Source organism: Parasteatoda tepidariorum, chromosome 3 (assembly GCF_043381705.1).
Source record: "Parasteatoda tepidariorum isolate YZ-2023 chromosome 3, CAS_Ptep_4.0, whole genome shotgun sequence".
Taxonomy (NCBI): Eukaryota; Metazoa; Arthropoda; class Arachnida; order Araneae; family Theridiidae; genus Parasteatoda; species Parasteatoda tepidariorum.
Window position 1 is genome coordinate 60525268 of NC_092206.1, and position 17894 is coordinate 60543161.

Below are 17894 nucleotides of genomic sequence, written 5' to 3' on the forward strand. Positions count from 1 at the left end.
ACGAAAAAGATTTTTTATTTCTTAAAGAAGAACTTCGCAAGTGAGAGTAAATCTTGGCCAAGTTTTTGATACGTGATTTGTACATACTAACACGCATCGGAGGTTCTTCTATACTGTAAAAAATTCTGGATCAAATTACGGTAAAAAATACTGTCACTGAGGTTGCAGACACGTTTTACCGAAAATCAATTTTTACCGGAATATGTTACGGAACAAAAACTCTCATATACCTCAATTTTTACAGTAATAATTATCGTAAAATTTTTGAATTACTCTGATTAAATAAATATTACTGTAAAAATTGCGGTAAAATATTTTACTGTAAAAATGGATTTTAGGGGGAAATAGATTTCGCGGATCATGCACCCAAGGCAGCTTTAAATTATATTTTAATTTGATCCGGAATTTTTTGCAGTGTCATAACACCGATATCATGATATTATATAAAATACGAGAATAAAAAAAATCTAATCATGAATTAAATCTAATCATAACTCTCTGTGTATTAACTTCTATTATTCTAACGTGAATATGAGCATGTAACATACAGCGTCTATAAGAAACTAAATCATTATTATCGCTATTTTAAATCACTGTTAAAAAATTTCTCCCATTTTTTAGATTAATATTGTTTTACGTAAAAAAAATGTCAGGATCATATATTTTAATTTTGTTTCAAACATATCCCAATTAACTATATTCAACTTCTATGGGAGATTTTAATCTCCTTTAAAAGTTGAATCTAAAATTCTTTAATTGAATTATTAATTTAGCCTACTGTTGTTTCTTACATAATCATCAAAATTGGACTGTGAAAAATTACGGTAAAAAATATTGATATACACACATCACAAATATCACAAAATAGCTAGTTAGAGATTAATTTTTTTTTTTAGAAAATGAACTATCTAACTGATTTATTACTTAATTACTAATGTTTATAGAGGAGATATCTCTTGTAATTCCCTCAAAAGAGACATGTCTAAATAAACTTATTTATCAATTGCCATTGGTGAAATCGATTGCCGTCCAATTTATTTAAAAACTAACTGTCTAACGGGATGGGTTGACTGCCTACTCGAACACGCTGCGTCTTGGTTTCACATAGGCTCCATAAACTCAACATTATTTATAGCTTTACTTTTAATTCCTGACATTAGTATATCAAATACAAATTGGAGGTATCGTAATCGTTGAAGGCCTCGCCACTTTACGTCTCCCTAAAATAATGCATGACAAAATCCATTTGGTGGAATAAAAATCTGCACCGTCTCGCACCTTCATGGCTCTCTCAAATAATGTACACAGTCAAAGTGCAAATTTGTGAACAGTTGCTCCCTCAAATTTTCATGAAATCTGAATATTCATTTTATATTGCACACTCTTGACTTTAATTAGCATTTTCTTATTCTTCATGCTTGTTTTTTTTTTCAAATAAAAAACAGTATAAAGAGCAGTGTTTTATCTTTTAATAAAGATTATGATCATCGTTGAAAATACAACTTCCACAAAACAGTCACTGTGCTTCATTTATAGCTTGAAAAAAAAATCATTTCATGCTAATATCTTTGTTAAAGTTTAAAAAATGAAGCTAAATAACTAAAAGTTTAGTACTGTATGCACATAAGTTCACTTTGATTTATTTTATCCTGCTTAAAGATAATTAAATATAAAATAATTTAAAATCTTAAAACCGCAAATAAAATTTTGTAAAACTTTTCCATTTAATTCAAAAACAAGTGGTTATTCAACCAAATTCTAAACTCTATCCCTTAATGTTAAGGATTCTCATTCAGAATGCCTGCCTGTATGATATTCAAATCTTTCTTATCAGGCAAAAGTCTCTCTTACTCTTAATATTACTTTCAAAGTTGTCAAAACGTGTCCAGAGAGTTTCTTTTTTTTTCCTTCTACTGTGACTATTCAACTTCGGAACAATACAGGAAGTTCTTTGGAATAGAAATATGTTTTGGATCTTATTAAGTATTTCTGCTCATACCATGCAACTCCAAACTTGAGTATTTTTGAAATATCCTTTTCATACTACCATCTGTGTTATAATTAAAAAATGAAACTAGATAATTAAAAGTTTAATTCCGCATACATACAAGTTAGCTCTGCCTCATTTTATAATGCTTAAAGATTGCTAATCATAAAATAATTTTAAAATTCTATAACCGCAAATGAAATGTAATAAAACTTTTCCATTCAAATCAAAATCAAGTGGTTATTCAACCAAATTCTAAACTCTATCCTTTAATGTCAAGGATTCTCATTCGGAATGCCTCCTTATTTGATATTCAAATCTTTCTTATCAGGCGAAAGTCCCTCTTAATATAACTTTCGAAGTTGTCAAAGCGTGTCCAGAAGTTTTCCTTTTTCTTCCTTCCACTGTGACTATTCAACTTCAGAACAATGCAAGAAGTTCTTTGGAATAGAAATATGTTTTGGATCTTATAAAGGATTTCCGCTCATCCCATGCGACTCAAGTATTTTTGGAATATAAGAAAGAATTTCTTAAGAAAATTCCCTTGTGGTATGAAAGAACTGAAAAATTCAGAAAGGGATTTGTTTCTACAATTTCTACTGCTCTTTTTCTTGAAGCAAAAGTTGGATTTGACCTACCTTACGTTCGAAATAAACGATAACAAAAAAAATCTATTTAGAGTTTAAAAATAAAATGGCTTCCCCTTGATCAATTTAGAACTATTCTTCTTGAAAGAAGAGAGGTAGTCTATTCTTATCTAGGTATTTCTGCCCAATAGCTGTTCTATTCTACCAAATGTTGTAACATGAAGGTTTTCAGTTTATTGAATATATTTTCAGAACAAGAGCAGCATTATGTATTCAAATGATATTACAAGCATATTCTCTGTTCTTATATTAATGTACTTGGATCAATAAATGTTCATATGAGAGTTCTTTTGAATACTTTTACTGATATATTCAGAACAATGGCTGTTCCATTGATTTAGGTTATATAATATCGATATTTCTATACGTATATGGATAGATAGTTCTAGAACAATTGTCATACTTTGTATGTAAATGTTTTAACAGGAATATTTTATATTCTTATCTGATTATTTTTCTGATTCAAAGCTGTTCAATTTATTCAAATTATATAATAAGGATATTTTCAGATTGTACAAGGATAGCTTCAAATAAAGAGCTGTAAAACTGATTCTAATTATATTATATATTTGTATAGATAATTCATATTTTTACGCAAATGAAAGCTACATTTTTAGCTAAACTTAATATTAAAATGACTGAAAAAAGGTTTTTTTTTATCCTTCTAAGGATATCTTTCAGGCTTAGAACTGTTCTTCTAATATAAATTATATGACATTATCGTTTTAGTTCATTTGGTTTTAAAATTATTTTACTGATTTCTGATTTTTAATATGTATTTCAATTTTTCAGACAGATTGACATTTTAATATTTATCCCTTGCTCATACAGTTAAACCATTTTAATAATTAATATCAAATACCCTAAAATCTGTTGACTATATGATGATTTAATTAAATATCTGTAACATTTAATTAAATTATATATTCTAGTCTACTCGTTCCAGCCTGCCTCCTTGTGCAATCAATAATTTCTGGTTTTGTTAAAACTTCTGTAAAACGAACTCCTACGCGTTGTCTGAAAACATTGATTACATTTTATTTTGAATCTTTAGGCGCAAGACATAAATATTGTAATTATTTTATTCAATGAATAACTTAGATGCTGTCAAATGTGACATAAAATAACTATTACGTTCTGTCTGCTGTTATCAATAGCATTTGATTGAACAACTGACAGCTTCAAACGATCTTATTATTTTCAAAAAACGGTCATAAAAGTGCCTTTTTTATTAAAAAAATATATATATATAAATGTATATGTACAATGTATGTAATTATTTTTTATTTTTGGAATTTTTTTATCTTGAAATTTAAAACTCCATTTGTACTCAATATGTCCATGTGACTTTACATATGCATAATGTACATAATATGAAAAATATTTTATCATAGAACACAAACCTCGTGTATTCACAAAGATCATAAGTAGCTGAGCTAAGAGTACGAAATACATATCACAAATACATATATTTGGATAGTGATAACATCTAGTTTAAAATAAACTATCTCTAGTTGCACTAACAACTGCATCGGGTGCAGCCATCTAGTGTGCAAGATAAGAAATAAAAAAAAATTACGGACACAAAAAATGGATATACTTAAGCCTTTTCGGTGCGTTACGTTTGAATTCTCTAACCCGGAGATATCACGGGCACGAGAAATAGAAGACAAAATCTCACCCTTTTAGTCTTGACGGGAGCGAAAGCGAAGGGGTTAATTGAATAATTTTCAATTTGTTAAAAGTTACATTAAATGTGCCTGTTGCTAATATGATTGACACTCTTTCAGACTGCCCACTGGTTCAATCAGTACTCGTGGGCGTTATTCAAGGCGATGTCACACATGCTATGCATCGGCTACGGACGTTTTCCCCCACAGAGCCTGACCGACATGTGGTTAACTCTGCTCAGTATGATAAGCGGCGCCACTTGCTACGCTCTCTTCCTCGGTCACACCACAAATCTCATACAGTCACTGGATTCCTCGAGGAGACAGTACAGAGAAAAGGTAATATTATTTAATCATCTTTACTTCAAAGGTTTATGAGAAATATGTTCATGAAATCATTATATGAGGAATTTATTTGAGTGTATTTAAATTCTGTAAATCTATATTTTACTAGTGGCACCTAGCGATAGGTATTAGAAATAAGCAATTCTTAGATTCAGACAAAATGTTGATTTAAAATTTTTTTTAAAAAGAAGGTTTTTTAGAATTATCTAGTTTTAGTACTTTAACCACGTATTGATTTCTCCGTAACTTTTAAGATTAAATTCAGAATATTTATCTATCGTGACATAGTGCATCCCAATGTATTGTATTCTATGTTTAAAAGAAAAAAATGCAAATACCAATTCTTAAAAATGTTCAATTTTTTAAAGTACATGAAATTATTCCTATTTTGAAGATAGAACACTGTGTTTAACATTTTCTATTAATTCATATCAAGAGATACAAAGACACTTTTCATATCAAAATGTTTATAAAGCTCAATATTTTTAAAGGGGAAAAAAGAGATTAAGATTAATTGGCCATCATATGTGTGTTAACACCCATGATATTTTCACTTTTGACATATCTACACTCAAAGAAATTTCCGAAAAACTTGAACAGTTGACCGTCAGTTTATAAAGCTAGCTCCTTTCCTTGACAAAAATGCCCAGTGCTCGTTACAGTAAAGAACTTTAACTAAAGTAATAGAGCTGACCGTCAATTTATATGGTTATTATATAAAACTTTTGAACTCAATTCGGGGTGTATACCCTTTTCCATGGTGGTTACAACTATGCAAAGGTTCGAACCCAGCCGTCGAAAAGAAACATCTCTCTCAATAATTATGTGATGTTTGATTACAAAGTAATAATGATTGCAGGCAAACAATTAATCATAAATGACGAATGCAATTATACTGATTACTTGTCTTTGCTTCCTAAGTTGTGAATTTAATGAAATTTTATCGGGATTATTTTTTTTTCTTTCACTAACACAAGTTTCGAGTTGAAATAAATATTTTCTGAAAGAAGCAACTAGTATTATATAGTAATCAATATAATTGTAAACTGGCTTGATTGAGTGAAGCTATGACTGTTATCAAGGATTTCGTGAAAAATTGTTCAGGTCAGACTAGTGTCAAATGTAATATGGTTTTTAAAAATTCCATTAATTTCTAAAAAATATTAAATAGTTAACGAAACATTTAGATTCTTCAATTTGTAAGATATAGTTTTGTGATTTTTAAATGTTTTAAAGTGTGTTAAATGTTTAAAGTGTTAAATAGTTAACGAAATATTTAGATTCTTCAATTTGTAAGATATAGTTTTGTGATTTTTAAATGTTTTAAAGTGCATTTCGATTTATAAAAATGCATTTATATTTTCTGTAAAGATTTCGTAATATTTATATGTATAAAAAAAATAAAACAAACGTTATTCTTTTTTGGTGATTATAAATGTACCAATGTTTAACGATATGCAGGATGCATCAAAATTTGACCAACAAAGTTTGAGAGGTGATAAAGGCTATAAAGAAGAAAACAGCTTACTATACTATTAAATATGAGGTTGTGAGGCTGAAAATCACAGAAAACCCATGCAGGTTTCAGCGTCATGTTAGAACACAATTACAAAAGATACTTCGAACATTTTTTTATAAACCACTTTATTGCTATAGCGATTAATTTTACCTTAATTAATCTTTTAGTCAATGGCACTGGAATGGGAGGTTGCTGGGACCTCCCAAGGATTTTTAGTATTCGGCAAATATTGTATGGTCATTCGGCATTCTTACAAAATTTCATTTTCTCACTTTTACTTATTTAAGATAGCCATAAAAATAGTTTAGGATAGCCATTTCACAATTTCGTCTTCAAGAAATTTATGCCATTGTCAATCACTCGTCTTGGTTCTCTTATTTCCGAATACATGCAAACCAGTTTCATTCGAAATAGAGAGATTCAAATTAGCTTATAATAGATTTTTGTATCATCAAGGAAATTTGCGACCGCAGTATTTTTCCAAACTGTTAACATGTTATGAATGTATAATTGAAGCAGTTATTAGTATAATACGTTCCAAGAGCAAAATTCCGAAACAGAAAATAATCAATACCTTATACTACTACTATTCTTCTTCTTTTATTGAATTTCCTCACCTTTATCTAATACATGCGCGGCCTTCGAAATTTATTAAATTATTGTTGTGGCCCTCGAATTGCAAAAGGTTGAAGATAGTAGATTTTGATTTCTGTAGATTTTTTTTTTTTTTTTAGTTATTCTCTTTAGAGTTTTTACTACACCAATCATATTCAATTTATAAACTGCCATCATAAATTTCTTTAACACCACATTATTGATTGTCAGAATGTTTATGTATATGGTTAAATTGATTAGGTATAAGGGTGAGCGAGCATTTTAAATCAAATTTATTAAACACAGTAAAAAATCAAAGCATACATTTTGCTAACTTTTAAAATATAAAAGTAAAACTTTCTGAGGAAAATAGGAATAGTTGACAACTAGGTTATTTATAACTTATAGCCTCATCACCAAGAAATTTTTAGAGTCCCTTTTGATGTCCCTTTATGTATGAATAATTGTGGGCGTTACTTTATGATTCGGTCAAAATAGGAATTTCTTTCGGCAAAATGGAAATTTTCCTCCCCACAAAAATATAAGTTCGCAGCGTCTTTGCTTTTAGTCTTTATCTTATTAATTTATTCAAATGACTGTTACCAATATCGCGATATGAAATAAGGTAATCAACAACGATTTCGTAATCACCGAAAGTTATAATTACTAAAGTAATTTACTAATAATATTTTTTCAATTTAAAAGTTATGAAAAATTAACTCTTTTTATCAAACTATAATAATTTTCCTTAATTTTTATTATGATTACTTTTATTTGATTACTTTTACAAGAAGATGCAAAAATCGTTCTCAGAAAATAAGAATTATGAAAAAAATGCAAGAAAATGAAATTGATTTTCAATAATGAGTGTTTTTTTTTATATCCAAATAGATATTTCTAACTAATAATCTCATTAGAAGCTCATAATCATCTTAATTCGGTTCTTAAAAAAAAGAAAATGAAATGTTTCGTAATGATGCATAATATTTTGTTTTTAGCCTATTCTTAGAAGTTTTGGTCTATTCTCGTTTCCACATCAGGCCATTCCGGCCTAATGTTGAAATATGTTGTAACATTGTATTTTCACGATGTTAACATGTGGTTTCATAATGTTTTTTATAATTTTATAACCGTCGTTGAACAGCCGACCCAATTTTATGGGTTTGCGAATACTAATGTTCAACTCCGTAGCCTTGTAATTTCGAACCCAAGCCAGAAGACAAGGAAACTCTTGATTCAAGTATTGGGAAAAATTTGCCTTCGTTTAGGATTTTTTGATGAAGCTAACCAGCATTTGCGTTACATGAAGAGGAAGACGCGAGAACCTCCCGCGGTTAGCTTGACGGCAAGGGTTATTAGGTTTATATTGAAATGTCGTTTCTTGATGCAAAGTGGTTAGCTCTAATACTAAGCAGGATAATCTTAATTAAAAGAGGCTAATGAATAAAAACTTCTGATATAGAAATGAATGTGTTTTACGTATTATTAGTGGTTTCCCATGTTATTGGTTTATCCATGTTATTATATAACGGAGTAGTGTAATGGGGAGCAATATTATCTCCATTTTGCCCACTTGCTAAACTGCCAGTGGGTTGAAACTAGTACATGTGTTTCGAGTACTTGTGTTACACTGATAGAATTTTCATTTCGAAATTACTTTAACCGGTAGCAGTCTGTCCATCCAATTAACCATAAAGTTTGCGGAAAACAAGTTTTTTTACCTTTACGGTGTTGAAACCGTTTACTACAAGTATAGGTAAAAAACCATGATTAAAAAACTTAATGGTTTTTTAACGATTAACATTTAGCATTTAGCTATCATAAGAGATGGGAAATACAAAAAAAAAATTTTGTTAAGCAGCTTTACAGTACTGTCATCTATGCGAGGATGAGAGTATCGTATTCTAAAGGTCCAGGGTCACAAATTGGGAAGTGCAGGACCATGGAAACTCTTCATGTGTTGAAAGAAATGAAAGAAATGAAGGAAATATTGCGGTGTCAACGGCGGAAATAGAACTCCTGCTCTGTCGGTCATGACATAGACAGGTCCTCTCGCCTATAATATGTATGCATCTTCAAGGAACTAAGTGGCTTCATTATGTGGGCCTAGTTAGTGCGATAAAATTCTGGTTGTTTAACCGTATTAAGTGAAAGCAGTTAATAAACTATTCTTCTCACGGTTAACAGTTTGAAACCCTTCTTATTTATAGTTATTTGACTGTTCTGTTTGAATATGGCAAAATAACAATTGAATAAATTGTTATTTAACCATTTTATCTGAGAAATTTCTAACGGTGCATGCATTATTATTGGTTTTCCATGCTATTGATTCTTTTTCATGCTATTAGAGAGGGGTATAATATATTGGGAAGAAACATTCTCTAAATTTTGCTCATTTGCTAAACCACCAGGGGTGTAAAATAAGTTTTTTGTTTTGGGTACTTACGTTACGAAGTCTTGTAAATGAAATAAAATAATACTAATAATAATCATATCTAATAATGAAATAAAATATAAGTAATTTCATCAAATGAAGCTGCAAATGCACCTTAACCCCTTCGAGACGGATGATTCCAAAGAGAAATCGTATAAAATCGGAATCGGGATGTAAAAAATATAAAAAGTGGTAGCTAAATTTCGTCTATGGATAATTTGACAGACTTTTCTTGCTTTCACTTTAATCAACGTTAGTCTAATCGTTTATCTAATCCATGTTAGTTAAAAGTGCATCTACGTTTGAACTAAGTAGTGGTGAATTAAATAAAGGAATAAATGAAACTATTATAACCCCGCCCTCAAATAAACTGCAAAAAAATTAGTTTCCTTTCAGCGTTATCTTTTTACACTGATTGATTACGTTTCATGCAGCCATCTATTTGTGACAGTCGGTGAGATAGGGTTAACAAATAATTTCAAGTACAGGTTAAACCTTTCAAAATATAACATTAGGTACACAGATCGTACTGAATCGTTTGACAATTTTTCATATCGAAGTATTTCAGATTGTTTTTTCTCTAGGAAATTTCTCTTTGATTAAATACTTTTATGGTAAAACAAAGAAAATGACGTACACTTTTATGCACAATAATTAATAGAGTTGACCAAAATTACTATTATTCACTATGCGTATTCTTATAATCAAACGTTTCGATATTCATGAATACTGACTAAATTTCAAATTGAAATTATCTAAAATAAATTGAAATACAAATTTTATTGAAATACAATAGAATTATATACAAATTATATTGAAATTAAACATATTGAAATTATATTTAATTTGAAACGATATTCTTTTAAAACTACTATGGAATTTTTCATAAATATTATTTCAACGCTTTTACATGATTTCATATAATTTGATCTTCAATAATAATTTTGAAAATAAGATTTTGAATGCAAATTTAAGGACATTCAGACATATTTAAATTTAACTTTTATTCCCACAAAATACTATATTAAATAAAAGCTGTTTTCGTTAATCATTTTGACGGAATCACCCCAAATGGTTCTAAAGATTTAATGTAAATTCTATGGAAACTCAAGTTATGTGCATTTAAATGAAAGTGAACTTTTAGGGCATTCATAATAATTTCCATCCATATTTAGTTTATGCTAAACTTTTAATGTGACGTGTTTACTTTCAAAAATATAATATGCATACTTCACTCTTAGAAAATACTTACCATATTTATTCTTGTGAATAGTACTGTTCCAACTTGATATAAATTTAAATTCAGTCAAATGTATAATTGATAATTACTTGTTCAGTTTATATCATACAGTTAAATGAATAGCAATTATGCCTTAAGTGAAATGCTCTGCTTGGAAGAAGCGAAATAATTATAATTTTAAATTCTACGAACATGCTGCTTAATATTTTAAATATTCAAAATATAACTAATGTTTCAAAGGACAAGTGTATCAATGTATCAGTTGTAAAAAAAAACATTTGTTGTAATTTTTATCGTTTTAGAAAAGCCAAAATTAAGTAGCGTTAAATTAAATTAACTAATTAAACGCAAATTTGTCCTCAAGAGACTAGCGACAGAACTCAACTTTCAAAGGAATGAAGANTTCGGAAATAATCTTGACCAAAACTACAAAGCATGTATAGAAGCTTTCAAAAAGAGCTACATGGACTTAGGTGTCAGCGTTACACCAAAGGTTCATGCAGTTTTTTTTCACATTGAACAGTTCTGTGACAAAAACGGTGAAGGATTAGCATTTTTTTGGGAGCAGGCGATGGAGTCCGTGCATTTTGACTTCTTTAAGTCTTCCTGGGAAATTAATAAGGTTGCTGCAGATCACCCCGGTTATTCTAAACACCTTTCGAGCGCTGTTTGTAGATACAATGCTTCACATGTTTAAATTGATGTAATTATAATTAAATTATGTTATATTTTCATATTTTATCAGCAGTAAAATGTTTAAATAATAAAAGTTTAACAGAATTACAACTGAAAAATAAATATTATATCATTTCTTTTCCTTTCTATTGATATAAAATAACGCCAGATTTTTCAAAATCGTGCGCAAAAATGTTCAAAGTAGATTTTTTTAAAAATCTCTCCACAGATTATTTTGATTTTTTGATTTTTAATATCTGGTAAATTCAGAATCTCTTCCAATTTTCTAGGTGTAAGAGCATTTTATTTAACTTTGGTTAAGGCGCACCGTGCTCAACTTTCAAAGGAATGAAGACACATGTGAAAAATTCTTTTATTCTTTTTTCTGTAATTTTCACATAATTTTTACGAATTAAAAGAATTCAAATTCACGAATTAAGCTGATGATAGATATTTTTTTTTCTTTTTTCAAACATGGAAAATTCAAGATCGTCTGACAATCAAAATATTAGGAACTATACCAATTAAACTGTAACAATTAAATTCCGCCATTACTATTTTTTGAAAAGTGGTTAGATATTATACAATTGCCTGTTTTTAGGCTTATGATAGATATCTTTTCCTTTACGTAATTTACGAGTAATGAAATTTTTACCATCATTCAAATTGGCTTCCGTTTGTTTAAACAATAATAAAAGTAAATTTTAAAAAATCTGAAATTAAACACTATTGAAATTGCCTAACCATTATGACTAACCACATAATTTTGTTATTTTACATATTTCTGAGAAAAATACGTGGACTTTTCTATACATTAGCAATATTCTACTAAGATTTCGATAGTTCTATTATAAGAAACCCTATTTCTTATAATTTTTTGTGAGTGTCGAATAATCCTCTGGGAGGTTTCCCAATAATCCGTAAAACGTAAAAAAGATGTACGTAAAATCCATTTTAACGAAAAATTCATTTTTACTGTAAAATTTTATATAGTACTTTTACGATAATATTTATTTAATTACAGTGATTCCATTGTAAATACCACTGTGAAAATTGCGGTATATCAGATTCCTTGCTCCGTAAAGTTTTACAACGGATTTACGGTAAAATGTTCCGTAAAGTTTTACGACGGATTTACGATAAAATGTTCGTAAAGTGTTTCGGTAAATTGATCCGGAATTTCTTACTGTATACTACTAGTTTTTGACTGGCGTGTCTATTTTGATGCCTTTTTTTTTTTAAATAAATATATAGTACCGTCAAATTATGCTCTATCATGACAATTTTGCCAAGCTAGTCGATAGGAATTCCGCCTCCGGCTCGCACCGACCACAATGTTCACGAAAAATATCCTCAGAGGTAGACCCATCATGGGTTAGAGTCCCCTTGCCGTCAGGCTAACCTTAGGAGGTTACAGTGGCTTTCCTCTCCTTTCAACACAAATACGGGTTAGTTCCATCAAAAAATCCTTCACGAAGGCAAATTTCTCTCAATACTTGAACCAGGAGTTCCCTTGTCTTCAGAATTGAGTTCAAAATTACAAGGCTATGGAGTTGAACATTAGTAGTCGTAACTCAAAATCGAGTTGGCTGTTCAACGATGGTTATAGAAAGAAAAAACATCAAAAAGCGAAAAAACAAATATTTCGCTTGAAATCTTGAAACTTTTAAGCAGCTGTCTTTCTGATAAATTAATATTTAATACGTAAATTCGTCTTTTTTAATATCTAAAGATTAAGAATAGTATTTTTAGAAGAAGAAAAAACAAAATACCTTTATCGTAAAACTGTTCAATTGAAGAGTAATATTGAGAAATTATTTTTTTTCTCTAGCTAAAACAAGTAGAAGAGTATATGGCTTATAGAAAACTACACAGAGAACTTAGAACTCGAATAACATTAATTTTTTTTCTAGCTAAAACAAGTAGAAGAGTATATAGCTTATAGAAAATTACACAGAAAACTTAGAACTCGAATAACATTATTTATTTTTTTTTCTAGCTAAAACAAGTAGAAGAGTATATGGCTTATAGAAAACTACACAGAGAACTTAGAACTCGAATAACAGATTACTTTGAACATCGATATCAAGGGAAGTTCTTCGACGAGGAGATGATCCTTGGCGAGTTATCCGAGAGACTTAGAGAAGTAAGTTATGAAATAATTATTTAATTTTCTTAACTGAAAATATAAATTAATTTAAATAAAGGTATATTGCTGTTCGTTTTTATTTCTGAATTTCTTTATTCATATTATGAAAGAATAACCGTGCATCATATGCTCAGCTCATTTTCTTTTAGGATAGAGCTTTACAAATTGGCTTAATGCATCGTGAAAAATTGATATTTTTTAAAATTCGCTATAACGATATTTTTAAGGCATTTCTTTTTAAGTATTCAAATGCCATACCACCTGAACATAAATGTTAAATTTTCAGTTTTTATCGTCAGCTATAATATCGCTTATGATAATGTCGCAAAAATCACCAGTAATAATAATTTAAGATACGATAAATTTATGGTCGTTTTGGAAATCGATAAATATCAAACGCAATAATGAGTATATTATCATTAACAATATTTATGTAATACAATAGCGCCGTGCGTGTTGATAAACTTCATAGGAGTGAAGAAACCATTGACAAATGTAAGAAATAATGCAAATTAGTTATATCGAAAAAATATCGATATTTCTAACGATATGGTTCGATATACACTGACGGGGAAGAACTCCCACCACAAAGAACGAGTTCTGCTAGATAAATTAAATTTGGTAGGCTTGTTTATACAACTAAAAAATTATGTTTATTCAAATTCCGTGGTTGGCGCATAAGTTTGGCGCTAGTAGCGCCCCTGTGAACATTCAAATCAGGGTTGCTTTAAATACGTGTTCTACAGTTCGTAAGCGCTAGTTTTCGTTAAATTTTGACATAGTTGCTGGTAGTCAAGAATTTTTTTAAGAAGACGAACCATTATCAACAGCTCACTGACTTTGAAAGTGGTAGTGTAATAGGGATACGAGAAGTTGGATTTTCTTTCCGCGATATTGCAGAAAAACTGGGGAGAAATGTATCCACTGCTTATGATTGCTGCGAGCTGTGGCCAAAGGAAGGTACTCTTAAGAAGAACGAGTTCTGGATGGCCACGTGGCACTACTCAGAGAGAAGACCACCGTGTACGGCTCATGTCTGTGGCGCACTGTGTTGCGTCTGCATCAGAAATTCGAGCTGCAGTTGGTACTACAGTGATACAACGAACTGTTACAAATCGGCGACTTCAAGTACAGTTCCGAGTGAGAACTCCTTAACTCCCCCTGTAGCTTGCATTCCACTCACTCCAAACCACTGCCGCTAACGACCTGAGTGGTGTCGAGTTAGAGTTCACTGGAGGACAGAGTGGAGATCTACTGTGTTTTCTGATGAGAGTTGGTTCTGCCTTGGTACCAGTCATAGTCGTATATTAATTAAAAGGTGACCAGATGAGAGCCTTCTACCGAGCTGTTTTTGGCCTAGAAACACTGGACCTACACCTGGAGTTATGCTCTAGGGAGTAATTTCCTATGACAGCAGAAGCACTCTTGTTATTCCGTGCACCTTGACTGTAAGCTAGTACGTCAACCTGGTGATTCAAGGGAGTATTTTTCAACAGGATAACACTCACCCTCATACTGCTGTTGTAACCCAACATGCGCTACGGAAAGTCGACATGTTTCCTTGGCCTGCTAGATCACCAGATCTTTCACCAATCGAGCACGCATGGGACATCATTGGCCGACAACTTCAGCGTCATTCACAACCAGCATTAACTATCCCGTATTGACTATCCAAATGCAACAGGCGCGAACTCCTTCCCATAAAATAGCATACGGCATCTGTATGACACAATGCGTGCAATTTTGAATGCTTGCATTGAAAATTCTGCTGGTTATAGCGGTTAGTAATGTACCAGTATTTCACATTTGAAATTGTTTTTCTCTCAACTACCTGTGACCCTGAAACTTTAATTAATTAAATATGTTGCTCAGATAAACACATCGCCGAAATTTCATTACTCTATAATAATTTTTTCTTGGTGTTGAGATTTTTTTTCTATCAGTGTATTTGAATTCTGATAACACCCAGCATAACTTTTGGTACAGCTTTATGGCCTTATGGTTAAAACTCAAATTTAGATAGATTATTCTGAAAATCTTGTGCAAAAAAAAAACGAGCATATCACAATCAAATGCTAATTCATTTGAAGCGTTTGTTTAATTCAATCATTATAATTTCTTTGTCCATAATTTCTTTATCCATATTTCTTTATACATTCCTGATTCATAAATAATTATATTTTTTTTGCATACCATTGCTGTTGATTCAAAAAAAAATTGTTTTATAAAAAAAGATATCGCAAGAAATCAATTGACTAAAAGATTGAACAGTGAGAGTGAGAAACTGTTTCAGTTATTTTTATGAATTTTCCGAACCTAGATATAAAGTTAAAAAAAACTAAACATAAGCATTTCGGTGTGTTTGTATTTACAACTATCAAGGGTTTTTTTTTTTTTTTAATAAATTTGAAAATATTATTTTTTAATGATATAAATATCTGGTTTTAGGGTATTATTACTGTCATATTAATTTCTGTAAAATAATTCAGTTATAAACATTAATAAAAAATTTAAAATCAGCAAATATTTATAAATATGCAAATTAGTCTGCAATTCATTTTTAAACGCTGGCATAAAATCATATCAGCATCATTTCATTTTCTTGTTGAAATTCTAAGCTTACATACATACTACATTTCTTACTACATGCTTATTCCTGAAGCGAAAATTAAATAAACTAATCCATAAGCTTCAAAAAATCATGTTTTTAAGATTTATTATGTAATAAATGTTTTTTTAATAATTTAAGGACGTCATCAACTATAACTGCCGTTCCCTGGTGGCTTCGGTTCCTTTCTTTGCGAACGCAGATCCCAACTTCGTGAATGACGTCGTCACTAAGCTAAAATATGAGGTATTTCAGCCGGGTGACGTCATTATTAAAGAAGGTACTATAGGTACGAAGATGTATTTCATACAAGAAGGTATAGTAGATATTGTTATGAGTAATGGTGAAGTCGCCACCAGCTTATCGGATGGCTCATACTTTGGAGGCAAGTTGACAATTTTCTACTTCTTTAAAAATTAAATTTAAATTTTAAAACTGCCTTTCAAAAATCCATTGGCTTCTGATTCATTATATGTCTTACTGTTGTCGTTGCTGTTGTTTGTTGAATGTATTGTTATTATTTTTTATTGAATTAGATTGAAACTATCAGCATTTAATTAAATCTAATTTTTATTTTTCAATTTTAATAAATGTGAAATGAGGAGGATCGAAATAAATGCAGTCCATTCTTAAATCAAAGTGTACTTGTCTTGTCGATTGATGGACTTCTAATTTATTCTTGAAAAAATGTGGAAAAAACGGAATCTTAAAAAACGTAACTTAACAATTAAAAAAAAATACTCAACGCACGTTAAAGAAAAGATCCGTTTTGTACCAGTCAAGATTACTTTGTTAAGGCTTTTTTAAATCAAGACGCCTAATAGCTATTTTTTTCCTGAGTTTTATAAGTACTTTTGTGTGTTCATTATCATTACTTTAGTTTTACATTCGATTTACTATTTGCTAGCTTTTTGTTGCTACATGAATACAAAATTCCATTGAAAATGACTCATGTCATATACTCCAATGGTTTTTCATTATGCTCTTCATGTCTCAAAATAATTTAGTTATGGAACATATTTTATGTTAAAAAAAAATTTAAAATGCCAGTATGAAGTTTTCTGAAACTTTCAACTTTAGAAATTTATTAAAATTTTAGCAAACCATAATTGCTAAAAATGTTTTCTTTAAAGTCATTTACTAATTATCAATATTGATTTGTTTTAGAAATCTGCTTGCTGACGAACGCCCGGCGTGTGGCGAGCGTTCGGGCCGAGACCTATTGCAACTTATTCTCTTTATCAGTGGAACATTTTAACGCCGTCCTCGATCTATATCCACTCATGCGGCGAACCATGGAATCAATCGCCGCCGAAAGGCTCAACAAAATCGGCAAAAATCCAAGCCTAGTCTCAAATCGAGAAGACCTGCAAACCGACCTGAAGACGGTCAGCTTACTGTTGCAGAGTGCCCAAAGTGACTCGGACGATTCTAACAAAGCCCCCCTCATGGGAGGGCACTTGTCTGTGGCGAGGGGTATGCCCAGACCCAAGTCCGAGAGCTGTTTTCCGCGAATGGACCTGGGATTTCCGGACAGTTCCGAGCCCGGATCCATGCACAGATCCGAGACTTTCTTTCAGGCCACGAGCTTGCCCAACACGGAGCAGGTCTTCCAGTCCATGTTCCAAGCATAAGAGTTCCACCGCATGTGATCACTCGCCGATGAGAAACGTTGCAAAGTTTGACCATGAAACATCCTAAAAAAAGTGACCGCTGATGACGCGGTATAGTCCATGGAGTGCTTCTGCTTGATTAGTATTAATGACAACAGAGACTAACACCTGGTGTCTGGTGTTATAAGCCCCCCTGATAACAGACAACAAAATTACAAGAGAGAAAAATCACTTTTCGTGGTTTTATGGAGAGCTCTTCCTCTTATTGTTGGGGATTTGTGAAATAATTTAAAAGCACTTATAGACTGTGAGAGCAAAATATATATATTAATAGTCGCTCCGAATCTGTTTTAGAACGATTTGTTCATAATTCTAAAATTTCCAACAAAAAATATCTTTTTCAGATAAATACT

The 17894-nt window shown here is 30.8% G+C and overlaps 1 protein-coding gene across 4 annotated transcripts in view; it reads left to right on the plus strand.

Moving 5' to 3' along the window:
- Positions 1 to 17693, plus strand: part of LOC107445120 (potassium/sodium hyperpolarization-activated cyclic nucleotide-gated channel 2-like) — a 627568-nt gene extending 609875 nt beyond the window's left edge. For all 4 annotated transcript variants that reach the window (XM_071178704.1, XM_071178703.1, XM_071178705.1 and 1 more), the window contains 4 exons: positions 4425 to 4643; positions 13111 to 13257; positions 16010 to 16253; positions 17036 to 17693. In XM_071178704.1, the coding sequence (XP_071034805.1) occupies positions 4425 to 4643; positions 13111 to 13257; positions 16010 to 16253; positions 17036 to 17502 (1077 nt within the window). In that variant the 3' untranslated portion in view covers positions 17503 to 17693. The remainder of the gene's footprint in view (positions 1 to 4424; positions 4644 to 13110; positions 13258 to 16009; positions 16254 to 17035) is intronic.
- The last annotated feature ends 201 nt before the right edge of the window (positions 17694 to 17894 follow it).